The sequence below is a fragment of the Cyprinodon tularosa genome, unplaced genomic scaffold, assembly GCF_016077235.1.
Source record: "Cyprinodon tularosa strain WSP-4 unplaced genomic scaffold, ASM1607723v1 ctg30, whole genome shotgun sequence".
Classification (NCBI taxonomy): domain Eukaryota; kingdom Metazoa; phylum Chordata; class Actinopteri; order Cyprinodontiformes; family Cyprinodontidae; genus Cyprinodon; species Cyprinodon tularosa.
Genome location: NW_024039008.1, coordinates 5,983,778 through 6,010,997, shown reverse-complemented (window position 1 = coordinate 6,010,997; position 27,220 = coordinate 5,983,778). Strand labels below are relative to the sequence as shown.

Sequence of the window (27,220 nt, the reverse complement as noted above, 5' to 3'; positions counted from 1 at the left end):
GACTAATGAAACAAATAGTTGACAGATTAATAAATTAGAAAATGATCATTAGTTGCAGTCCTTGCTCTAAGGATTAAAGGCAATGCAGCATCAATTAAAGGATGTCATATTAAGAAAATCACTTTATTAGGAAAACTACGCTTACAGGGCAGAGTAAATACTAACATAAACAGGAATCATTTAGTTTAATCCATATGTGCTCATTTCATTCTTTACACAGGTAGACATATTTAAACAGTCTAGATCTTGCATAATTCTTAAAGGAGAAGTTCGGTTTTTAACACTTTTAGCCCATTTTCTGTAGTGTCCAGGATGAAATCGAATGATCGACACCAAAATTTTGACAATTGCTCCTGTCTCTGCTTTTTGGCTCATTTAGAATCCCCCCCTGGCTGCTTTAGAATGGCTTTCATAGTGCATGTCCGATAATGTCCTTAAAACAACCTTAAACGTTCTTTTTTTAAAATATGCTACTCACCGGGTCGTCAGCGCTGTTCAATGACGTTCCAAAAAAAGTTTCGTGAAGAAAAAACGTTCCTGTAGTGTTTTATTTAGCATTTTGTAAATCCCATTGAGTTCTGTTGGAATAGTCAATATTCCCCAATATTGTAGTCTTTTCGCTTCACTCTGTGTACTCCGACGTCGAGGTGCTAACGTCTCTGTTAAACACTTTAAAAAACTCTGAAAATGGAATACGAAAGGTGGATTCTTGATTCTCGACGTTGGAGTACACAGAGTGAAGCGAAAAGACTACAACTGTGTAAACAGGCCCCATTTCTGTTTCCGGTGGCAGGGGAATATTGACTATTCCAACAGAACTCAATGGGATTTACAAAATGCTAAATAAAACACTACAGGAACGTTTTTTCTTTACGAAACTTTTTTTGGAACGTCATTGAACAGCGCTGACGACCCGGTGAGTAGCATATTTTAAAAAAAGAACGTTTAAGGTTGTTTTAAGGACATTATCGGACATGCTCTATGCAAGCCATTCTAAAGCAGCCAGGGGGGGATTCTAAATGAGCCAAAAAGCAGAGACAGGACCAATTGTCAAAATTTTGGTGTCGATCATTCAATTTCATCCTGGACACTACAGAAAATGGGCTAAAAGTGTTAAAAACCGAACTTCTCCTTTAATTTAAATGGGCTAAAATAAGAGCATAACTACAGATAAATCTAAATACTGGTGTAATGAAATAATAGCAGGTAAACGAAAATCCAATGATGGATTCTTTCGTCTTGCAGATATTCTGAAAAGCAATTCAGACTTGGAGTGAAAGAATTCTGATCAGCAAATGTGAAGCTGCAGTGGAAGGAAAGCAAAAAGGACTCATTAAAACCCTCTGCTCTACGATTTTAAAAAGACATTCTTCTATTTATTCAATTCACACAGGATGGTTTCACTGTGTGAAAAACACAGAGATGCTGTTAGATTGGTGCTTTTTAAAGTGGAGTGTGGGAACAAGCCTCTTCCCTGTTTTATTAAGCTTTTATTATTACTCTGGAAATGAGTTAAAGACACACACTCTACATGGGTTTATGTTTAATTTTCACAAAGCCCCCATAACAGGAAAGATTTTTCCACACTTAGAAAAACAAAGCTTTTTTAATTATTGTGAGGTTTCAGAGCCAGAGTGAACGGCAAATGAACTGTGATTATATAAACCTTTGAAAGATAAAGAAAATAAACCAAGTCCTCTCTTAGTTTATTAGTTTTCAGGGATTTTTTTTCATCTCGTATGAAAACTTGTTGGATCATCATATTTCCTCTGTCAGTATCTGTCCTGAAGGGAAGCAGTTTGATGCGTTTCTACCTGTGGATGCCGGAGCACTGGATGCAGAGAGTGATGCCCAGGTTGATGCTGGCCCAGCGTGGGTCCGGCTGGCCGCAGTCACAGCAGCAGGCGTTGCCAGGAATGGCCAGGACCTTCTGCAGGGCGCTCTCGCCTTTCAGTGACCTCTCCTTGGGCTCCCCTCCGGAGTCCAGACTCCCTGTTGATGTGGAAGACTTCCTGTCCAGCTTCTGGCATGAGAACCGATGAGGAAAACAGCTAATTAAACTCCAGACTTGGGAAATAAACACAGTTGAAAACCACAACAGAAATCCACGTTTTTCTTCAAACAGATCTAAAATTAGATCTTTTTTATTGTACCGTTTAAAAGATTTAATATCTGAATCTTTCTGCCGATGTGTTCTAGACTTCAAAAGAGTCTGAGTCCGTGGGTTTTGTTTTGTACCTCTCCGTTATCTCCCTTGTCGCGGAAGGCGGTGGCGATGCTGTTCTGGACGGCTTTGATCCAAGCCTGCCGCAGCTTCTCTGAGTCGGCCTGCATCATACAGCTCCTTCACAGGGGAACAAAAGCATCAAACAGCAGCTGTCGGCTATCACAGACCAAGCTTGTGTGAATTAAATGATAGATAACGCTGCTCCTCTGTGCACCAGGCTCCTATTTCCATATTTATTTCTGAAATATTTGAGTGTTTCTTAGACTGTTAAAAACGTTTCATGTGATTCAAACTTACTTTGTGGGAGAAACTACTTCAAAACAGAAGCGCCGCTCGATGTCCTCGCAGTGTTTGACTGTGCATAGCCTCAGGTCTTCTACCACTACTGTTGGGTTGTCCTGTCGGGGGTCAGAAGAAGCTTATTGATTGACCAAAACACAATAAGATACAGAATGGTTCAAAAAGGATTTGAAGAGGTAAACTGGACTGTGTTACCATAAAACACTTAATCAGGAACTTCATTTACAAGAACAATGCTTTTATTTGGCCGTTCTTTGTCTGTTCTTCCAGTGCGGGCTACAAAACCAGGCTGTTTATGTAAAAAACATCTGACGATGACAGGAGGTTTCTGCTTTGGAAAGTAAACCAAACTGCTAACGCTGCAGTATTTCAGAACCCTTTTTGGGTTCTTGGTCTTGTCTTAGTATCAACAGAATTTTTACTCGGTCCTGTCTCTGGATTTTTGGAACCTGCGAGACCATGGCTGATAGGCTTTATCCATACCATCCATTTTCTGTCACGCTTGATCCTTTCTAGGGTCGCGAGGGGTGCTGGTGCCTATCTCCAGTTGTCTATGGGGGTGAGGCGGGGTCCACCCTGGACAGGTCACCAGTCCATCGCAGGGCAACACAGAATCTAACAGGATAAACAACCATTCACACACACTCACACCTCAGGAGAATTTAGAGAAGCCAATGAACCCAACAGTCATGTTTTTGGGCTGTGGCAGGAAGCCCGAGTACCCGGAGAGAACCCACACATGCACAGGGAGAACATGCAAACTCCATGCAGAAAGACCCCGGGCCAAAAATCGAACAGACCTTGCTGCGAGGCAGCAGTGCTACCCACTGCCCACTGAGCAGCTGGCTTTCTCCATACCTTACTGATTAAAATGTTAAAAAAAGGGTCCTCTTGGATAATGAAAACTTCAAATAATATGTGGTGTAAACAGAGATGTTGAATATCACAGTTAATAAGCTTAGCCTAGCATAGTGCAAAGATTTCTTCATTAAAGTAAATCATTTGGGAACTTTATGTGGTTTATAAACACATGTAGAGTCTTGGGCATTTCTTTCTTTTTTTTATACAAATTTAGAACAGTCATTTTAGCTTATTTTCACCCTTTATGTTCCACAATAAAAGCAGCAGCATCAGCCGATTCTGATTTTGAAAGGATTTGGCTTAGAAAAAGCTTTACAGGTTTTAATTATAAATAAATATGATTAAGGTGATTTTATGTATATTTCTGACAGCTGAAACCATCCCATGTTCTGACCGGCTGCATAAAGTAATAAAAAGAGCTCTCCTCTGATTGGCTCTGAGAAACTAAAATAGGAAGTTAGGGTTGGCTAAAGGTGTGGAGTCACTCTACATCCCAGAATCTTCAGTTATGTCTTATTGTTTAAAACCAAAGCTTTTGATTTTTGCTACACAAACGTTATTTCCCATCTTGATCCAACAGATATTCAACAACACAGATCAACTAACATGTTAAATGTTTCCAACAGGAGATACAGGACTTGGCTTTAATCTAAGAGCAATCTATACTGGTCTAATTGACCTTTTCAAATCACACTGTGGACTCTTTATCTGTAGAAGGAGGAAGATCTGCTCAACATCAACAGATATCATCTATGTAAACAGCCTGAATTTGGACTCCACAATGGAAACCACAAAACTCAGGTTCACTGCAGTCTGCAACAGCAGCTGTTAGAGAGGGATGTATATACAGTCTTGTTTTCATTTAGAACATAACTAGAACCTTCATTTATATCAGTGCATTAATGCACTGAGTGAATCCCATTATACAGATGAATTAAACTGTGAAGGATGAAGAATAAAGATACATAAACTTTTGAAAGATGCAGCTTAAGTTGATTTTAATGCGTGTTGCAAATTCTTTTAAGTTTTAGAATCTAGGAGGCAGACCAGAAAAAATAACCTCCAAGTGATTTAAAGCCATTTTAAAACCACAGTAAGGTAAAAACAAACATCATAGTAATAATGTATGCTGGATTTTAATTTTTAGTGATATCATAGACTCATATTAAGACGTCTGTTTTTAGAGTCCCTGCTGATTATGCATAGAAGAGCCCAGTTTATAGCTCAGCTTTCTAAAATCAAATCTAGTGAGTGTTTAACAGCAGATGTACTCTGAAAGAATATTGAAATCCCTTTTAAAAAAGAATGTTTGTTTTAACATCTTTCACAGGGTTTCTGCAATGTGAAGACAGTTGTAGCTTTCTAATATTGCTTTTTAAAGAAATCTTGACATCTCTTCACTCTCTCAAAAAACAAAGCCCACAAGTCATTGAATTCAAACACAGAGCTAGAGGGACTTTAACAAACCTTTGCAGACAAAGCTTTATAACATGAGTTACTACATCTAAGCTTTTTAAAAATAACTGTATGCTATGTGAACTGCAAAGGTTTTCATCCTGGTCTGATTTGGCTGGAAAAACGATCTAGAAATAAGTAAAAATGTCTTAAATTAAGTGTATTTATCCTTAATTTGAGAAAGTAAATGAGATGATATGCCAATGGAATTAGTATTTTTAGTCTTAAAATAAGATAATTAGATAATATGCACATGAAATAAGACAATGCAGTTGTGTTTTCTTATTTTAAGTGTAAATCGTCTTGTTTCATTGGCAAAATGTCTCTTTTACGTCTTCAATCCAAGAACAAATGCACTTATTTTAAGAAAAAATTACTCATCTATATTTCGATTTTTTCCAGTGAGGCCTTCCAGCTCCAGGTAAACGACTCCTTTAAAAAAATGGTGGTTCTTTAAACGGTCTACAGCTTCTTCCTCCTCAAAATGTCATTAAAAAAGTTAATGAGATCAATTTGTTTATCTTTTTTGTTTGTATTTTCAAATTGCAATAAAAATCCAGAACCATAGAAATGTTAGTGGGGTCAAGTAAACCACCACAGTTACGGATCTTCTACTGAACCAGTAGTCATTTAGAGCATCACAGATTTAACCACTAATATACAGCAATGCTTTACTCCAAATAATACAGCCCTTTCAAATATTTGCCTCAAAGCGGTGAGCTAAAAATACCCAGGAGGATATTTGTGTTGGAACCAAAACAGAAGCATATTTCTGTGGTTAGTAAAGGGACAGTCAGCTGACATACCTTAAATTTCTTCTGGTAAACTAGCTGATTGTTTTGGATGGAGAACCAGCGCCTGAAAGCAAATCACATGTTAAGGAAGAAAATCAGTCACAAACAATTATCAGAAGTGCTGATTAAAATGTTCACATCAGCATTTCGATAAACAAAACTGAAGAATAAATACATTTCTTTATCCATCAAGTGGCACAAAAGTGCATTTAGAGTTCAACATAATTTTGCTTAGACTTCTGAAACTTTAGGAGTTAAATGTTTGTTTTTGTCTGGACTTTGTGCAACTAAAAAATCTGTCTAAAATGCTTTTATAAGAGGAAAGAATGACTGCTAAGGAATTTATTGTTAGATCTTTTTTTCTTTAATGGCAAGAAAAACAAGAAAATTGTAATGCCGAAAGGACAAATGCAGTTTACTCAAATACACTATATTGCCAAAAGTATTTGCTCACCCATCCAAATTATTGGAATCAGGTGTTCCAATCACTTCCATGGCCACAGGTGTATAAATTCAAGCACCTAGGCATGCAGACTGTTTTTACAAACATTTGTGAAAGAATGGGTCGCTCTCAGGAGCTCAGTGAATTCCAGCGTGGAACTGTGATAGGATGCCACCTGTGCAACAAATCCAGTCGTGAAATTTCCTCGCTCCTAAATATTCCACAGTCAACTGTCAGCTGTATTATAAGAAAATGGAAGTGTTTGGGAACGACAGCAACTCAGCCACGAAGTGGTAGGCCACGTAAACTGACGGAGCGGGGTCAGCGGATGCTGACGCGCATAGTGCGAAGAGGTCGCCAACTTTCTGCAGAGTCAATCACTACAGACCTCCAAACTTCATGTGGCCTTCAGATTAGCTCAAGAACAGTGCGCAGAGAGCTTCATGGAATGGGTTTCCATGGTCGAGCAGCTGCATCCAAGCCATACATCACCAAGTGCAATGCAAAGCGTCGGATGCGGTGGTGTAAAGCACGCCGCCACTGGACTCTAGAGCAGTGGAGACGCGTTCTCTGGAGTGACGAATCGCGCTTCTCCATCTGGCAATCTGATGGACGGGTCTGGGTTTGGCGGTTGCCAGGAGAACGGTACTTGTCTGACTGCATTGTGCCAAGTGTAAAGTTTGGTGGAGGGGGGATTATGGTGTGGGGTTGTTTTTCAGGAGCTGGGCTTGGCCCCTTAGTTCCAGTGAAAGGAACTCTGAATGCTTCAGCATACCAAGACATTTTGGACAATTCCATGCTCCCAACTTTGTGGGAACAGTTTGGAGCTGGCCCCTTCCTCTTCCAACATGACTGTGCACCAGTGCACAAAGCAAGGTCCATAAAGACATGGATGACAGAGTCTGGTGTGGATGAACTTGACTGGCCTGCACAGAGTCCTGACCTCAACCCGATAGAACACCTTTGGGATGAATTAGAGCGGAGACTGAGAGCCAGGCCTTCTCGTCCAACATCAGTGTGCGACCTCACAAATGCGCTTCTGGAAGAATGGTCCAAAATTCCCATAAACACACTCCTAAACCTTGTGGACAGCCTTCCCAGAAGAGTTGAAGCTGTTCTAGCTGCAAAGGGTGGACCGACGTCATATTGAACCCTATGGATTAGGAACGGGATGTCACTTAAGCTCATATGTGAGTCAAGGCAGGTGAGCAAATACTTTTGGCAATATAGTGTAGATGCCAGATTATTTTAAATATTAGAAAACAAATCCTTTAAAGACATAATTATGGATTAATGGAGCAGATAATAATTGAGTTTCTTCACTCCAGATGTTTGAGGAACCCTTTGAAGCAACACTTTCAACAATATTTATAATAATTTAAAGTTGAAGACTTTAACTTTTGTCTTCAAAGAGGCTCATGTAGATTGAAGTCAGACTGTTCTTGTGTAGGGCTGGGTACCGAACTTCGGTTCTTTTATGGTACCGACCGAAATGCTTCGGTTCTAGAGTATCGAAACATGCCTCGTCTTTCGGTACCAAGTTTCGGTGATTGGCTGTAACACTTAACGTGATTGCGTCATCCAGGAAAAATACACAGGTGGTCACGCCTACAGCCAGGGTTCATGTGTATCTGTTGTGAACTGGTTGTGAGCGTCGCGGAAGCCCTTTAAAATGCCCCCCCAGGTCAAAAGTGTGGCTTCACTTTATTAAGACTGATGCCAATAGTGCGTAATGCAATACATCGTGCACAGAAATAATTTAAGAGCAGAAAGTTGCTCGGTGTTTGACTGCAAGAAGAGCGGACCGCAGCCGGCGCGACCATCCTCCTCTCAGCAGCCCGTGGGCAGAGCAAAGCCAGAGCGGAGTGAATCATGCTGCGTTCAAACTGGACGCAGCAGAAGCAGCAAAATCACGTCTGCTGCTTCCTTTTTGCTGCTTGTACCAGTAAGTTCTGACGCGTGGCTGAAGAAGCTTTGCTGCTCTGGCTGCGCGGTGCAAAAGTGTGTCTGAAGCGCGTTGGGCGGAGCTACTCTATCCTTTATTTGCCTTGCAGCTATATTTGCTGTGATCAGTGGGAATAAAGTAGTTTTATTATGTTTTTAAGTGGGAAAATCCACCTGAAAACTTAATCAATGCAGTCAGTTCATCCTGCCTTCCAATATTTCTGTCGGAGCCGCTCAGACCCCCACATACCAGTGGTGCGCTGTCAGTAGGATCCCATTCAACGGGCTTGTTTGTCAGACATGGTAATTTTTCTAAAGGAAAACTGCTAAGTAAAAAGGTCCTCACAATGTAACAGTGAATATTAGACACTTAGGAAAAATGTAAATGGAAAAATCAGAGCTTAAAATAAAACTCAAGATTTGTACTTTTTTATGTTGTGTAGTTTTCTTTTTTTTTTCTCGAATTGATATTATAAAACTGGTATCGAAAAAAGTATCGTTCAGGAACCGGTATCGAAGTGAAGGTATCGGTATTGGTACCGGAACCGAACATTTTTGAACAATACCCAGCCCTATTCTTGTGTGTGTTTTTTTTTTTATCATTAACCCATTTAGGCCTAAAACGCCTGGAAAAAACACCTTAAAAACCTATGGCCGATTTTAAAAAATACCCCTAAAACCTGAAGTTTTTCTGTAAATTCAGCAACTGTGTCAACGCCTTAATTATTGATATCTCAGCTTCTGTAGCAGATAGAACTCAAAATATATTTTATCTTTGAAATTCTTCCAAAAAAAAAATGTGAAAAGCAGTAATCAAAAAAAAAAAAAATTCAACCTTTTATTTTTTCCATATGTGATCATGTCTTCATTGAGAATGTGCAATATAAAACGTTTTCAAAATAAAGAACAAACATTACATAAATAACTATCTGATGATTACTTATTAACAGTATTATTATGCATAATAATGCATATGTCTGTGTTATAAATTGCATACAACCTACCTCCAGATGGCCACAAATCTGTCCCGGGACATATTTTGGGGGAACTGCGTCCTGAAGAGAGGTTTACATACACAGCCCAATAAATGTCTTCATCTCCGTCACAGTCACGGGTGACCACTTTGCCATCTTTGCTCTTGTTGGAGTTTGGTTTGTTTGGTCACTGTACCTATTCGTCTCGGTAACTAGATGCATCCAAAGTTCTTCATTAAAAATATGCTCAAATGCCTGCAGCGGTGTGGCGTCTGCAGGCAAATCAACTTTCACTCCAGGTGTGCGGTTGAAAACACTCCGTGCATTGCGGTGGTAGTTCGATTGGTTCAGCGCGTTCAAAGTCATCATTTCATCTATACCGTCATCAAAGCCGACACACTCCTCAAAATCACTGCCTTCCGACAACTCTTCTCTGTCAAACTCCTCCATGTTTGCTTGAAAAAAACTTCTTTCTTCTTGCTTGACTTATATGCTCTCCCGGCGTCAATGGTAGAATGACGCAACAGCACCCACGGCTTGAATGGTAGAAATGCGGTAATGCTTTCCCGGCCTAAATGGGTTAATACCATCTGTACTATAAAGTGCTGCAATATCTCACTGAATCAAACAGGAAGGAATATCTTAGTAGGAACATGTCAGTTAAGTTTCCATTGGATCCATTTCCTTTCAGCCAATTGAAAGCACTACTTCAATTTACATTTTTCAATAAAACACTATTGGAGATCAGTTTTCTTTCCTTCTCATTTCTTAATGAAATATGACTATAAAAATGTTTTGTATCTGTAACTCACCATGAAAAATGTCACACATCTGATAAAACTTACCTTACATTCATAAAGCTGCCAGTTAAACAGTGTTCTTACCTGTTCCAGGTCTTAAAAGCATTACTGGCCCTCTTGAACAGATAACCTTCCATTGCAATGCCATGGTCTGCATCCACATTGTATTCCAGCTTGGTGTCATCAGTTGAGAAATCCTGTAAATCACAAGATAACATTAAATGTTTTTTAATCAACCAACTAATAAAGATAAGTAAATGTTTCACTTAACATGCTTAACATTTTTATCAGGGGTTCGATTTATACGTTCCCTTTGTAAAAAAAGAAAAAAAAAGGAATGACCAGGGGAGAATCTTGAGCGACACAGATTCATTGCTCAACGATTGGAAACTAGAATTTTCCTTTAGAGACAGTGTTTGGTTATTAGCAGCTCAAATGCTGTAACGTCTGATTATTAATTATTTAACAAATACATAAAAAAAGCTCCATCTAATCTCAGTCTTCAGAAGCTTCAACATACAGTATGTGCTTTGTGGCAGTTTTCTTTTAAACTAACATAAAACAAAGTTAAGAGAAACAGGTTGGGATGAATAAATGTGGATGACATCATTAACTACCTCCTATATTAGAGGACCTGCTGGCCAGAAAAAGTAGGACGTGTCTCTAATAAACTACTAAGTATTTAATCTTATTTCCATATTTGCTTTTAGTTTGTCACCAAGTCTCTGAATGACTGCATCTGAGCTGTAACTCAGTCTCAGGTGTCGTTATGAGACGGCTCAGCTTTAACTACCTGAGGCATGGCCACACTCTCCTCCTCTGCTTCCTGTGACATAAGACACTAGGCAGTGTGCACACATTTCTGTGTGTGTTCGAGAGAGAGAGTGTGTGTTTCCATGAGGAGTCAATTTACACCAAACATCAGTATCTCTATAAACAATTACAGCTCAAAGTCTTCACACCTGTTCCTGTATCAAGCAGGGTATTGTCTTTATATCTTTTCCTTACAGAAACATCCACCACTTCCCACCAAACCACTCTGATTAGAAAAGCAATGGAAGTGTCTTCGCAGATGCCTTTCTTTACTGGATTTTAACAAAGACAAACTAAAGGCTTGCTTATTTGAGATGCACATTTTGTCCTTGACTCATTTTGCATATGCACCAAGTATCACCAGATGTTCTAATTAGCCTCTTAACATCCACCTCATTTTGGGAAATTCTCACCTATTTTGCATACCCAAATGGAAAAGCAAATAACTAAGGAACTGTAAGGCTACATTACATGTGTAATACATTATTTGAAAGCTAACACACTCTAGCTTCTGAATATATATAAAAAAATTGGGTGAGTAGAACACAGACTAAGCAGCATCAGTTCAAACATGACTCAAAGTTGTTTTTGTTTTTATACTCCGAAATGTTACGTCTTTTTTGAACAGCAGTAATAAAGACATGCTTGAAAAAAGGCAGGTCTCACTGTATTACATTTGTTCTACATCATGTCAACCACAATTGCAGAAAATTTCAGACCTCTAGCAACAACAATTCCAGAGCTGTGAGGTTTTGAGCTTTTGGTGTCACCAGCGTCTCCAAAAATCTCTGTGCCAAATGCTTTCACTATGCTTTGGTTTACTATTTGGCCCATAGAATAACACTGAAGCATTTTGATGGCCACAAAACATTTATGAAGCAAGTATTTTCAACTTTTTTTTTCAGAATCAGTGTATATAACAAAATTTAGAATTTTTACATCTATAATAACATAAAAATCAATTAAAGATTTTGATGCTTTTCAAGCTAAAATAAGCCCCATTGCCTTTTCTGAGCTGTATTTTATTAAATTTTTTCAGCCTTAGGCATTGTAATAAAATAAAATCAGCGTCCAAACTTAAAAAAATAGGACCGTTGTCACCACTCAGATTGGAGGTGGGTGTACAGGTGCTGGTCATAAAATTAGAATATCATGAAAAAGTAGATTGATTTCAGTAATTCCATTTAAAAAGTGAAACTTGTATATTATATTAATACATTACATACAAACTCATATATTTCAGATGTTTATTTTGTTTAATTTTGATGATTACAAATGACAACAAATGAAAATCTCAAATTCATCATATCAGAAAATTAGAATATTACTGAAGACCAATAAAAACAAAGGATTTATAGAAATGTTGGCCAACTGAAAAGTATGAACATGAAAAGTATGAGCATGTACAGCACTCAGTATTTAGTTGGGCCTCCTTTGGCCTGTATTACTGCAGCAATGCGGCGTGGCATGGAGTTGATCAGTCTGTGGCACTGCTCAGGTGTTATGATAGCCCAGGTTGCTCTAATAGTGGCTTTTAGCTCTTCTGAATTGTTGGGTCTGGTGTATTGCATCTTCTTCTTCACAATACCCCATAGATTTTCTATGGGGTTAAGGTCAGGAGAGTTTGCTGGCCAATTAAGAACAGGGATACCATGGTCCTTCAACCAGGTACTGGTAGCTTTGGCACTGTGTGCAGGTGCCAAGTCCTGTTGGAAAATGAAATCTGCATCTCCAAAAAGTTGGTCAGCTGCAGGAAGCATGAAGTGCTCTAAAACTTCCTGGTATGTGGCTGCGTTGACCCTGGACCTCAGAAAACACAATGGACCAACACCAGCAGATGACATGGCACCCCAAACCATCACTGACTGTGGAAACTTTACACTGGACTTCAAGCAACGTGGATGAAGTGCCTCTCTTCTTTTCCTCCAGACTCTGGGACCTTGATTTCCAAAGGAAATGCAAAATTTACTTTCATCAGAGAACATGACTTTGGACCACTCACCAGCAGTCCAGTCCTGTTTCTCTTTAGCCCAGGCAAGACGCTTCTGACGCTGTCTGTGGTTCAAGAGTGGCTTGACACAAGGAATGCGACAGCAGAAACCCATGTCTTTCATACGTCTGTGTGTGGTGGTTCTTGAAGCACTCACTCCAGCTGCAGTCCACTCTTTGTGAATCTCCCCCACATTTTTGAATGGGTTTTGTTTCACAATCCTCTCCAGGGTGCGGTTATCTCTCTTGCTTGTACACTTTTTTCAACCACATCTTTTCCTTCCCTTCGCCTCTCTATTAATGTGCTTGGACACTGAGCTCTGTGAACAGCCAGCCTCTTTAGCGATGACCTTTTGTGTCTTGCCCTCCTTGTGCAAGGTGTCGATGGTCGTCTTTTGGACAACTGTCAAGTCAGCAGTCTTCCCCATGATTGTGTAGCCTATAGAACTAGACTGAAAGACCATTTAAAGGCTTTTGCAGGTGGTTTGAGTTAATTAGCTGATTAGAGTGTGGCACCAGGGGCCATCAATTTTGAACCTTTTCACAATATTCTAATTTTCTGATATGATGAATTTGAGATTTTCATTTGTTGTCATTTGTAATCATCAAAATTAAACAAAATAAACATCTGAAATATATGAGTTTTTATGTAATGTATGAATATAATATACAAGTTTCACTTTTTAAATGGAATTACTGAAATCAATCTACTTTTTCATGATATTCTAATTTTATGACCAGCACCTGTATCTTTCAGTATTAGGCAAGCCTGAAAACAGGGTCTGCCTTTTATAAAGTTGCCATGTGTGGGCTTGTTTGAAACCTTGTTTCATTGGCTACAAAGCCCAACAGACCACATGGTCTTAACCAATAACAGCATGACTCTATGAGGCATAATATCGCGCATCACTGGCTGACAGGAAGGGACTGGAAGTGCGAATTCAGCGACTGTATCTGGCTCAAATCATGTCATAAAAAGGTGCAGACACTTTTGTCTTGTAGGTAAGAAGACGACGTAAAGAACCATACCAAACATCGCAGGCTAACAATCAAGGAAATAAGTATTAGGAAGAAAATATTAGCAAGATGCTGAGAATAAGCAATGACCAGCTAATTTTTCTGATGTCAAAAACCGGACGTTATCGATGATTTTCTCATCATGGAATATGTTTATTACTAATATGCTGGAGTACCTTTAATCTGTGGACCTCAAAGGTATGTAGTTGTTTGTTTACATTTTGACATGCTGCTATATCTGTGTTAATTGTGCTTTGGTGCTCGCTGTGTCCATAAAATGAACTTGGCGATTGAATTGTGGAGAATCTAAGCTTTCCGAAGATGTTAACATGTCTATATTGGTGAACATTTTACTAGTAGATTTTTCATGCATTCTTAAAACTCAAACTCAATTAAAAACTCAAGTGTTGGCCTAGTGGATTAGAGCAGTGCGCTTGTGCTCTGCGAAGGTTGCAAGTACCCGGTTCGATCACCACAGCCTAAAATCTGGGCTCCTGAGCAAAATCCTTAACCCATGATTGCTCCCCGGGCGCCATACAATGGTGGCCCACTGCTCCCCAAGGGGATGGGTCAAAATGCAGAGAACGGATTTCCCCACCGTGGGACAATAAAGGGACCTACATTACAATAATGCACTAAAAACAGCCCACCTACTCAAACCTTGGGCCAGAGCTAAAACATTGCACAGCCATAAACAAAGCAAACAAATACCTCAGGAGTCTGTTAGTGCTTCAAAGCAGATCATTGTTTTTATTAACTGGAACTGGCCTCAGAGATACAGCCGGAGTGACAATGGTCACACCTTACTGTTTACTTCCTCAGCATTGACATGCTAATATAATCCAGGTTACATTTATTGACAGAAAATGTGCTTTGCAAAGGCTTTTATAGCTTCTTTACATCTAGTAACATTGCAGCCAAATCGTCTGTTTTATTGCTATTTTACGTGAGAGACCAACAGAGAGTAATGCAAAATTTGTTAAATGAATCGATAATACATGTTGTCCATATAGTTTTTGTGCTTCAAAAATGTGAAAAGTTTGGCATGGTTTGTTCTGTGAGGGTAAATCTTTAACAGGTTTTATTTCCGTATTGCCAGGCATCTAAGTCCATATGCCAATCAACTGACCAGTTAACTCGTCACTGTAGAAGAAAAGAAATCCCATAACATGATACTGCCACCGACATGCTCTGTTACATCAGGGTTCCACTAGATGTGGAAGCGGTGCTTAAACGCCATACTTTCTGCCAGAAGCCCTATTCCACCAGGATTGAACGACTGTGCGGTCGGACTGTAATTGTTACCAGATTGCACCATTACTTAGTACGGTGATAGTAGTGTTCTTGTAGGCTTTAACTAGAGCAGTAAACCAATAAAGTGGTAATTTGGCCAATCCTTACCTGCACCTTGCATGCCTGCTCTTTATACAGTCGCCTTATCTCTAGGTTTATCATGGCTAACTTAAGATATTTCAGTTAATTTTTCATTCAACAAAGATATTTAATATGGCTGTTAATAACCTGATTGAACAGAATTTGTTATTCGAGAAAAAAAGTCCAGAAAATGCACAGTCTGGACATGTAGCCTTTAACCTGTAAACTCAACCAGATCCAGTTAGCTGTTCATTAACCGGCTTTCTACCTAAATAATCCGCTCTGCTTTAGGCTGGTGTGGACTTGGTGCAGCAAGCAGCAAAATAGAACAATAAAGTATTTTAGAGAAGCAACGAGCACCAGGAGCATCTGGGATGCTTAATTAATGCACCATGGGTGACCAGATGGAGCATCTCTGACCGACTAGAGTTGATGTGATCAACTGCGTAGACACAGCATTGCTGCGCTTCCACCACCTGTGGAACTGAGGGGTTAGTAGAGATGGTGTGTTCAGGGTGATGATGGTACGTTTTTTTTTTTTTTTTACTTGGTATTTATATACAGGTCCTTAGATTTTTTGAGGAAAAATACTTTGAAACCCCTGATTATTATTCTGCCTTAATCACAGCTATGTGCTGTTATGTGATGGTCTGATCATGAGGCCAAACAAGTCATTTTTCATGGAAGCATTTCTGGCACAGCTATCACTTTAACAAGTTAGTACATTCCTTTAAGAGCTGCTGGCATATTTTACACATTCGTTATAGTAATGCATAAAAACTAATTCTATATGTTTAATTATACAACTTTTTTTTAACCTTTACAAAGAGCTGTGTGCACACATTACCACAGCCTATTATGGCTTCTTTTAGAAACATGGCAGTTTTATTAGTGAAGGAAGGGATTTTTTTTTTTTATTTAAGTGGAAAGCTTGCAGCCAAACAGGTGTAAAAACATTTAAATACACACAAATTCTTTAAAAAAGAATGTTTAAAGACTATTCTAGAACTTAGCTTTTACTTTTGGGTTTAAAACGGTTTTACCCTCAGGTTTTAGTGAAATATGTCATTCTACATTCAAAGATCTAGAATATAGAGATCTTATTGAAGCATTTCAAAGCTGGGGTTTCATGGATCTGTTTTTAGCCATTCCAGATCCAATGGACTGAAGTCTGACATGGAATACTAAACAAAAAACCCCTCTGTTGTCAAACCAGCTGCAAAAACTCTCAGTAGTACAAACTGACAACAAGAAATGTAGGGCAAAAAAGTGGCATGCTGTATAATTAGGACATCACACTGATGCATGTGTTGGGCTATAAAATGAGGAAACAAACAGATGCAAACATCTACACAAACACTGCAATGCAGCTTCCAAGCATGTGTTGATGAGGGGATAAAAAGCCGAGGCAGGTGGGGATTAAAACAAACGTCGGATGGAAGTCAATACAGCGACTACGTACAGAGTTCGACCTCCAGGCACAAAAGCTGCGATGGTCTGGTAAAAAGTCAAGCTCTGTCGCCTCCTAAAATTTCACACAAACAGCAGGAGAACCACACAGAGAAAAAAAAAAAAAAAAAGGTTGCATTTCTGAGAGCTTAAACGCAGGAATCCTTTACGGATTAAAAACAAAAATCAGGCTACATAAGAGATCACTGGATGTAAAGAAGCAAAGAACAAACAGTTCCCGAGTGGAGATTGGTAGAGGGACTGTTCCATGCCTAGTATGCACTCACCAGATACCACACATAATGAAAACGGCTGAAAATCTTCATTTTTTCCCCCTCTGTTTCTGCCTTCAAGTTAACCAATGAGGCTGACAACCGGTCATCGTCTCAGAGTCTGTGTGACGTCTAAGTGACTGAAGTCACCTGAAGCCTGGTGGCTCATCATCACATCTAAAAACATCATCTCTCCGCCTCTCCTGCGGCTCCAGAAGAGACAGGATCCCAGCTAAGGTCACCTGTGTGTGTCTGGGTGTCAGTGTGTGCTAAGGTAGACTGAGCAGAGCATCCGGAGCATAAATCATTTATAAATGACTTCACTCTGATAGTAGTGCATTCAGCATTCCAGTTAATTTTTATCCAGAAAAATACTAGCAGTAGCAGTTTAAAACCACTGATTTGGATTTTTTTTCTTTAAAATAGGAAGATTTATGAGGTTCCCCTTTTGAAAGAGGATCAAATATTTCAACATCCCATTTATGACAGCTGATATTTTTATGTTGCACAAAAATAGACATTATGGGTCTGGCGGACTTCCTTTTTGCATTATGGGGAAATAACACCACAAATGAAAGCCTGCAGATGCTCTTGGTTAATAATAGAAGGTCACTGAATTAGTTTGAGAGATTTAACCAACACTTCCTGAAATAAGAAGGGTTGTAAGGTTTAGCCTCACAAAAAAATTCATACCCCTTCTCACATATGTTGAAATAGAAACATTTTATTTCGCATTTGGATGGCCCAATAGGAAGTAGTTCATGCTATTGAAGAAGAACGAATGTGGCATGTAGCATTTTGTATAAAACTCACTGAGTAAACACTATGTAGAAACAGCTGATACTGCGGATCCACACTGGAAAAACGATCTTGAAATGAGTAAAAATGTCTTAAATTAAGTGTATTTATCCTTAATTTGAGTAGTTAAATGAGATAGTTTGCCAATGGAATGAGTATTTTTACTCTTAAAATAAGATAATTAGATAATATGCACTTGGAATAAGACAATGTAATTATGTTTTCTTATTTTAAGTGTAAATTGTCTTGTTTCATTGGAGAAAATGTCTCTCTTATCTCCTCAATTCAAGAACAAATGCACTTATTTTAAGAAAAAATTACTCATCTAGATTTCGATTTTTTTCCAGTGCAATTATAAATCTTGTGCTAAAAGGCTGAAGTGCTTCATCGCATGCCAACACTTTTTAGGGGATATTCGCAAAATAGTAAAGACAGAGCTAGAGTGGATAGATCAGATTCTGTGTAAGTTAGGGTCCGTTTTAAATTGAAAGATGAACTTCAACCTCAAGACTCAAGTATTTTATACCTTCTAATACGAAGCTTAAGAAAAGACTCTGTTGGCCTTCTTTTGTCAAATTAATTTCTTCTCTAGATGCCAGATCTATAGAACGCATGGCATATAGCCGTCATTTTAATATATTTTCTCCTACCTGTTCACTGGCTTTCATTTTAGAACAATAACCATGTCTTTGGTAGCTTATAGTTGAGCTTCCATTTTCAGAAGATGAAATAATCGTGTCTCTGTGGGATATTGTTGTATAACTGAACCCTGCTTAAATTTCTCCAAAACTTTCAACCAGCCCTGCCTGCTCTGTTCTTTCATCTTCATGATGCTGTTTGCTCTTGGATTCAAATTAAACGACAGTGATGGACTATTTATTAATGAGTTTTTTTTGCAAATCATTTATGTCTAAGCGCCACACTTTCCAGATTTATTTTGCTTAAAAAAAATGTATGCATTAATTTCACAATTATGTGTTGCTTTGAGTTGGTCTATAACATAAAATCCTGAAAAAGACATTTTAAAGATTGATGTTTAAAGGTTATCTTTTTGAAATACTTGTTATCTAATTTGAAGTTGTGTGAAATAGTTAAGGTAACTCAGCAGCTGAGCCCTGTTTTGACAAGATAACGATGTACATTAAGGGCCAGAATTAAAAACAACGGATGCTACTCTAGCTCTACTGAGCATAAAAATAGTAAAGTAAATGTTTTGCATGAGTGAAATAAAAGAAAATGCTTCCTATATATGAAAAGCATTTTTCTTTATTCTATATAATAAATAGTAAAGGGCTAAATGAGATATGTGCATAACATGACTGGCATGAGGAGTAAACTATGTGAAGTTATGAGAAGCAAAGTATGAAGTGTCTTAAACATTGTTCATATACTGGGTGAACTCATTTAAAACACAATATAAGAAGCATGCTTGCTAACTTCATCCAAACATCGTGACCAGTCAGTCACCCAGAGTTCCTGTCATCATTACTTGACTCATTTCTGACCTTTCTGAGGTCAAACAGCTGACTTTACAGTATATTCATGCAAATGTAGCACAGAGGTGCAGGTTGGGGGAATAGGGAAGAGAAACATCACTTACCTGCAGAGCAGCCTGGAGATTAGAAAGAACAGATGAACGAAAAGAAGCAGAAGGAAAGAAGAGATGACAACCTGTTAGAAGTCAGTAGGTAGATGCAGCCAGATAGAGAGCGCATGGAAACAATAATAGCATCACACTAAACGGAGGAAGGACTAAACGGTGGAGAACTGGATCCTGAGGCTTAGTAGAAGTTGGCACAGATACAGTGAAAGAACTAGATGAGAGAAAGGATGAAAAAGATACACATGAGGGGGAAATACAGAGAAAGAAATTCGGCTGGATAAATAACTAATCCCTGCTGTGTGTGTTTACTGATGATGTGTGATGCACAGTTACATTTAAAAGGTAAATATCTACCGGCGCACTCTGGAATATAACCAGCGACATCCTGCTTCACTTATCACCTTCAAGGAGATCATCAATTTCAACAGTTTAGATGCGTAGATCAGTAATAAAACAAGACGCAGAGAAACTGAAGGGTGAAATAAACAAGCGCTAATCAGAAGATCTCAAAGCTGAAACCAAACCGTTTGATTCCCGTCCGTTGTCAATAATGCATGGGTGTGTGGCTGAGCTCATCCACGGGCTCACCTGACACCTCACAGTGGACTACTACAGTACCTCTATTCACTCAAATGACAAACAGACGCATACACGAGGCAGCTAATACTTTAGCATAGCATTTTCTTTTATATCTGAATCCTTTACAAACATTTATACCATTTTTTATATCATTTACGTTAAAATTTCAGTCATTTCAATGTTTGTTCAACTGTAAATAAATGTTTTTGGTCTTTAACTGTTAACTAGATGGTTTTAAGTTCTCGGAGCGTGTTCAGCTTGTTTGATGGAGCTGAAAAATCTCAAAAGGACAGATCTTTAGCAGGTCAAATGAACAGAACTAGAATCCAAAGTACTGAATAGGGTAAATTAATCTTTTTAAAAATTGTTATGAAAGTGTTGTGAGTTCTTCATGGGGGATTTCAAAAGAAACTGGCAGCCATGCCTTTTCTCTACATTTATGCTGCTAATAATAATAAAAATAGAGCACTTTGAACTCCTAACACATTTTATCATTTGTTATCCACGAAATATTTTCTTTCCATTTTATGTGACAATGAACACAAATTAGTACATAAATAGGACACAATGAATAGGACACAATGTTTTATGTATATATTTAAAGGGGCAAATAGGAATTTAGACGCCTCATTATGTATAAGTATAATATTTCTAAATTAAGTTCTATGCTATCCATTCTTTTCATAAGTTATCTGATGTTATCTAATTCCATCGGCATCCATTATCAAAGCAACCATTTTGTGAAGCCCTCAGAGGTTTGTCACAGAACAAAAGGGATCATTGTGGATGAGGGAACACAGCAGACAGTTCAGAGGTTAAAGATCTGGAGAAGATGAGAGCCGGATTGGGAAATAAAACAAAATCCTCACAGTTATCTGTGCAACCAATCATCTGAACCTGAAAAGTACCAACGAAGGCGTCACCCTGACCACCTTAATATCCCATTTAACTACCCTTGAAAAACCGATCCATGCCGAGACCGGTCCGAGTTTGGATCAGTTAACCAGGTCGAGCTTGGTTTTGATGACCGTTTACACATCACGCTATCTCGGTTCCTCAACTCCTTGCCTCCTAATGACGATCTGCGGTATTACTGCCAATATTGAAGGAGGAAATCAAGCAGTTGGTGGCGGTAATGAACCAAAAGTTGTTTGCCAACCGCCCTAAAACACTAGAAGACGAAGAAGGAGGGAATCAAGCAAATCAAAATGTTGCGTGGAGAAAATTTCGATTGTTTATAGTTGTTCTTCTTCTTCTGTTTTGTGTTGGTTGGCAAGCAACTTCCGGAGGGGCATTACCGCCAACTACTGGAATGGAGTGTGAATCGGGATGTGCAGCCAGACGGAGATGTCGCGTTCTGCTCATGCGCTCTTGTTATCAGAGAACCGAGCCAGGGAAAAACCGAGCCCAGCCCACCTCTGGAACTGCTCTGCAGTTATCTCGGTTTGGTTGTGTCTATCTTGGTTCAGTTCAGTTTGCTTTCCATTTACACACGATAAGTTATCTCAGTAACTGAGCTCGGACCGGTCTCGGCACGGTTTTTCAAGGGTAGTGTAAATGGGGGTATAAGTAACAGGACTGATAAGGAGAGCAATGTTTTGAGAAGCAACCAGTGGGGCAGTGTAAATCTGGAGGAGCTGCAAAGACCCATAGCTCAGGTGGGAGTAATTTTTCAACAGGATAACACCTTGCTCACACTGGCTCCGGTGCGGTTACCGAGCCGACGGAGACCGCAACTCCCGCACACCCCCTCTCACACCGCCCTTTTGACTACGGTGCGGTGCGGCTCTTCGGCTCCGGCAACAGGTCCGGAGATTTAACAGAAGTTCACTTGAGTTCACGTAACTTCACGCGATAACACGGCCCAAATAAGGATATTTGGGAGAGCTTGTTGCGGAGGGCTCCGGCACGCCGCAAGGATAGCTTTCTTGCGGAATTTTCCGCAGCGCCGGAGTGTCTCGGTAACGGCAGCCGGACAGCTCAGCAGCCGGTGAGAGAGGTTTACGTCTTTTTAATGACTTTGAATCACTGCGGCGCCGCACCCACCGCACCGCAACGGTAAGACCGGAGTCGGTGTGAGCCTGGGGTAAGTACTCATCATGTATATGTCACAATTTAAATATTTCTACTGTGTGTTAGGAAAAAATGTTTGCAACCATGTCAAAGAAAGGAAACGTTTTGTTATTCATGGAATGTGTTGTACTGCACGCTACTTTACAAACACTATTTCCTTTCTGACTGATATTTTTCTTCAGCAAAAACAGGGAAACTGGTCAGAGTTGATGGAAAGAGCTAAATACGGGGCATTTCTGGAAGGAATAACTTGGAATAAATACCGAGGCAAAGGTTTGGGTTTCAGCAGGACAATACATACAGCCAGAGCTGCAAAGAAATGGTTTCAATCACAGTAATTATCTCAAATCCAAATCTAAAAGTATAACACACATTTTGAAAAACTATATTCATAGAAAGAGTTTACATAAAATTATTCAATGCTTTTCGGGGATGTATTGCTGCAAATTTAGGAACCTATGTGTCATCTTCCTGTGGGTGTTAGTCTAGAAAGAAATTCATTAAAATTCACTGAGATGTAAGGCTTCAATGTGGAAAAATGCACGGAGGTTAAAAAGAAATAAATATATCTGCAAGGCACAGTAGCTTATGTGCTAAATGCTGCTTGTGTTTATAACATGTGGGCTTAGAGGCCATCTGACATCCTGTCTGATCAAACCCAAAATGTGATGATGCAGGAGTGTTCATGAGGATGAACCTTTTGTTGGATGGTGGAGTGCTTCTGCTCCATGTCCCTCTTCTCTTTGGCAGCATCGACCACCAGCTGGTCCAACTGTAGGATACAGAACAACAAGTTAGTCAAGCTTCTCAAACCAGCTGGTCACACATTTCTCAGTGAAAAACAGCCATGGCTTCCGCATAAAGTGGAAAACGAATTCACCACATAGAGATAATAAACAAAGCTCCAAATCTGATGTTAGAGTGTGACATATCAGGATGGAGGGTTTTATCTTTTCGCTTGAAATCTGTTCCAACATCAAATTATCAGGCTTATATTGACCAAATTCAAACAGAGCAAGTTTTTTTTTTCTTCTAGCAGCTGTGTGGGGCTAACTTGATCATGGGGATCGTTAATGTGAAACAATTGATTATTTTCTTTCCTTACAGCAATAATTGCATGTAGAGAGGGAAACAAGGGTTCTGTTGATAGCAGGGGAAAAAAAAACATAAAAAAAAATCACAGCTAAAGAGCTGAAGTTCATAGGGTGTTAGTGAAAATGGGACAGTAGAGAAACCTTAAAGGTATACTATGCAAACGGTGTTGATTTTCCAGCGAGGCTCCCCCCAGAGGGCGAAAGTAAAAGTGCACTGTCGTAAATATGCTCAGCTGTTCTCCTGGTTTCTCCATCAAGCCAGGCGCGGTTGTTTTGAGCTTAGCAGACAGGCGAACGCAACGAATCACCATGTCTACTGGGGCTGGGGGCGTGTAGCAGTTTTTGCCGTAAAGCAAGACCGACTCTCGCGATGCACGAGACTTCTGAGCCTGTGGATGCGGGCCGAGGTCTCCTGCAATTGCAAGTACGGTATTTCCCCTACAGACCACCAGGGCGGCAGAGAGAACCTTTGTTCGACCTGAAATGACTCATTTAATCATCCAAAACGTTATGGAACACATTAATTAACTGAAAAATGTTGCATAGTATGCCTTTAACCAAGTCTGTCAGCGGTCTGTTGGGCGGCAGGACTGAAATAATCCAGTCTGCAGCCTCAAACATGAAGAAATGAGTGTGCAGTTAGAGGTCAGTGGTTGCAGTAGGCAGGCAAGAGTAAGGTGACGATTTAGGATTAAGATTCTTAGTAAAGTCTGAGTTTTTAAGCAGATTGAATAGTTTTTCCATTTATTTTTCTGAAGGCCAAACAAGGCAAACTTGCTGGCTGTGACATAAATGAAGCCCAACAGCAGCATTATCTTATAACATAGAGAGGGAAAAATAAACTAAAAACTAAAAGGAAAACATATAAAGACAACTGAAGAAATGGTTTTCAGGTGAATGAAAGAATTAAAAAATGCTTGTTAACCTTTACAGCTCTACTATCTCTTCAATGCTTAGTTTTTGCCTCTGGATTATGTTAGAAAATAAATATTTACAATAAAAATAATCCAAAACATTAGAAGTAAAAATACGTTTACCTTTTTTTTTTTTTCCTATGTACAACAGATGAAAGAGTAACAGTCTTTCTTAGTGGATAATAAACAGACATAATGTTATTTCAATGTAGCGAAGACACATCTGAGAATAATGGCATGCTATGCTGAAAGATCCTATTAAGAACCCTGAAGCAACTGCCCCACTGATGCCTATTATATTTTTCTTTTCCTACTTGCTTTGATTCAGTTTTATTTTCCTATATTTTAATCATGTAAAGCACTTTGCATTGTCTATGTACTGAATTGTGCTATACCAATAAATGCCTTGCCTATTAGCCCATTTCATAGCAGATCCTCTGTCCTTAGTGTTTTCCCTCAAAACTGGTGAAGTGGTTTGTTCTCCAATCCAATAGCAGTTTTAATCAGTTCATACCAAATGTGGTTGAGTGTAAATTACGTCTTAAGAACATAATCTACTCATCAGATTTATGCTATGCAAGATTTCTACTTGGGATTTTGTATCTAAACAAATAACAAAATGATAGCCAAAGGTTTATTGATTGTGACAGCCTACTGTCACACTCTGAAGCTGTGTGGTAACTTTTACATTTTTCATTTTCAAAATCAGTTGCACGTTTCATATATTTTCATTAGCCTGACTTTAAGTTAACTTTTTGCAGTGCACACATTCAGTTAACTTTATTTGTCAGGTTGTTTTTTTTTCAAGATGCAATTGATTCATTTCTTTTTTCTTTTGAGTTGCCAGTTTCCTTGGGATCTGCTGGTGGAGGGCTGCAATGAGCTCCAGCTTTCCTCAATTGGTTGCAGGCTAATCAGCGGGTCAAACCATTTGTAATGGGAAGGGAAATTTGTTTATCATTTGTTCAAATATTCTTAGTTTGGGTCATTTTGTTAATTATTTAAATTTAAAAAGTATTTAGTGTCTGGCCAGTATTTATCTGTTTAATTAAGTTTATTTGTTTAATAGTTTGTTAGTCAGTTACCCCCCTTGTGTGTCAACAGTGGTCTGATCAGCCACTATTTAGGTTTCCCTCATGTCCTGTTTGCTAAGTCAGTTTGTGCTTGAGTTCTTTATGTTAAATCCTTAATCGAATTCTGTTTTGTTGACCTTTTTTTTGGACCCAGTTCATCATTTTTGAACACTTTTGGAATAAATTAAGACTTTTTTTGAAAAATTTCAGTGGTTCTCTGGCTGGTTTGTGCAAATCCCTCACATTGATATTGGAATGCAATCGTTAGTTAAAATGGACGAAAAAAAGTGGGAAATGGCAATTCCTGGATAAAAAGTGGGATTTAAACTGATGAAGGATCGAACGAACCTGGGGTCCTTTAGAAAGACTCTTCTTAAAGATGACATCAGTATAAGTGAACAGAAGTCAGAGTCGGCTGCTGTAACTTTTGATGCATCTAAACGACCATTTTTACTTTTTTTTCCCAATGTTATAACCTTTTCAAATGTAGACCTAAATGGATTTTTTTTTTATTTTACTAAATTAACTCTTAATAGCAACAAAAAACTCTGAAAACATTATTACCCGTAAAGTAAACACACAGATATGGCTGCTGTGTGACAGTTTTAGAGAGGCTAGTGCTGCAGGGGGGGATTTGTTTGGTTTTAAAACGGAAATGGGTGGATGAGAGCGCAGCAGGCTGATAACATCAGGATGGGAACAATTTTTTCTCCGCTTTCCTCTGAACAACCAGCTCAGTCAGAGCCAAACAGAATCTCTGCTGCCTTTTATAAAACAGGCTTTTATCCAACATTTTTACTTTTGTATCCATTTTTACCACTTGGCTCCAATGACAGTGTCTCTCAGTGCAGATGCTTCAGGACTGTCTGACCACAGAGCTCTGCTTGGATTAAAACTATAAATGACAAACTTAATGACTCACGGAAAAGATACAGAAAACCCCTCTGACTGAACACAGCTATTAATTCATTCATTCATAAGGCTGTTTGTCACTAGCAGATCAGAAAGGTTTTCTATCTAGAGCTAGATGAGTATTTGGATGGAGGAAAAGCAGAAAAAAACAGAAATCTTACCAGTGAGGCCAACTATTATCTGTTAAAGTCTGGCTTATTTTCCAGGTTCCAGAATCAATTTTCTTCTTAAATTCAAAACTATTCATTTCAAAGCAGCTTCTTTGAATGTTTTCTATAAGGAAAGGTATCAGATGGTATTATCAAACCTGTTGACAGCTGCTCCACACCTCCCTGCACAGCCTCTCCACTTTCTTTAGCTTCATGATGAGAAGCGGACAGACAGAGCAGCCCTCTTGCTGCGGCTTCCCACAGCCCCGTCTGTGATCTCCCTCCCTTTTCGCCTCTCCTTCAAACTCAAGATGACAGCCTTGTAATCCACAGCAGGGTTATACTCCAGTTGTATGTCAGATTGGATTCAGAGCCTCTTGCTTTTTCTTTTCTTCCTCCCTCTGAAGAGTTCGTGTCTGTTTCAGTCCTTAGTCATCATGCCTCTTCCTTACTCGTGCAGCCATACAGCTCAGAGTCCCGTTTATTCCCTCTGAAAAACCTACTTCTAAAAGTTTTCTTCTGTCCAGAAAAACTGCTCAGTTGAGATGGCAAATTATTTCACAGCATCACATTTCCAGATTCGGCTCCCAAAGACATCATCTTTCAAAAAATAAAACTGCATTAGATTCAAAACGCTCCAACCTTGAGTATCTTCCTTCAGTTTCTGTTCTACATTGGCTCAGCTGACGATGGACCCCGTGAGTCTATCGGAGGGAAAACCTTTTTCCAGCCTCCTAGCAGCTTTCTTCCTCATTCCAACTAATTGTAGCAAAAACTCTGCCACGATAAACATCTTAAAGTCAAATTAGGGCTGCGTTCTGCCTCCATGGGCAGGCTCTCTTTGTTCCAGGATGCACACAAACAGACAAATTATGTAACTCAGCCAAGATACACAGATTCAACACAAATATTTATGAGATATGAATGTTAACAGAGCAGCAATGGGTCATTTATAGTTGAAACCTAAATATTAAATGTGTAAATGGTTTGGCCAATATACTCCATCATTTATTGATTGTCTAGGACGGGATGCGACTAGCCTCGTGAGACCATCCTGATCTCGCGAGCTTTCAAGGTTTCACTTGCAGATCAGTCTGGAGACTCTCCGTTGAAGAAAATTTGGAGCCGTTCACCAAAACGAACGTCCAATCAGCGTTGGCTTTGAGGCGGATTGAGGTGTGACGCAACGAGAAGCGCGACAGTTCAGTCTAAAGAACATGGCGGCTTCAGCCGATGAAACTAGCGTTAGCGTGGCTATCGAGCAAGTTTTATTGGAATTACAGAATATTTCTTCACTGAAAGAAGAGCAAAACA

At 39.2% G+C, this 27,220-nt stretch overlaps 1 protein-coding gene across 4 annotated transcripts in view; it reads right to left on the bottom strand.

Moving 5' to 3' along the window:
• LOC119787656 (arf-GAP with coiled-coil, ANK repeat and PH domain-containing protein 2-like) overlaps positions 1–27,220 on the bottom strand; it is an 87,676-nt gene that overhangs the window by 13,669 nt on the left and 46,787 nt on the right. For 2 of the 4 annotated variants that reach the window (XM_038291634.1, XM_038291637.1), the window contains exons 9-16: positions 22,462–22,536; positions 19,110–19,121; positions 16,453–16,515; positions 9,882–9,994; positions 5,650–5,701; positions 2,525–2,625; positions 2,239–2,344; positions 1,815–2,023 (exon numbers count right to left, since the gene is read on the bottom strand). In XM_038291634.1, the coding sequence (XP_038147562.1) occupies positions 1,815–2,023; positions 2,239–2,344; positions 2,525–2,625; positions 5,650–5,701; positions 9,882–9,994; positions 16,453–16,515; positions 19,110–19,121; positions 22,462–22,536 (731 nt within the window). The remainder of the gene's footprint in view (positions 1–1,814; positions 2,024–2,238; positions 2,345–2,524; positions 2,626–5,649; positions 5,702–9,881; positions 9,995–16,452; positions 16,516–19,109; positions 19,122–22,461; positions 22,537–27,220) is intronic. The other 2 variants (XM_038291635.1, XM_038291636.1) reach the window with 2 other exon arrangements.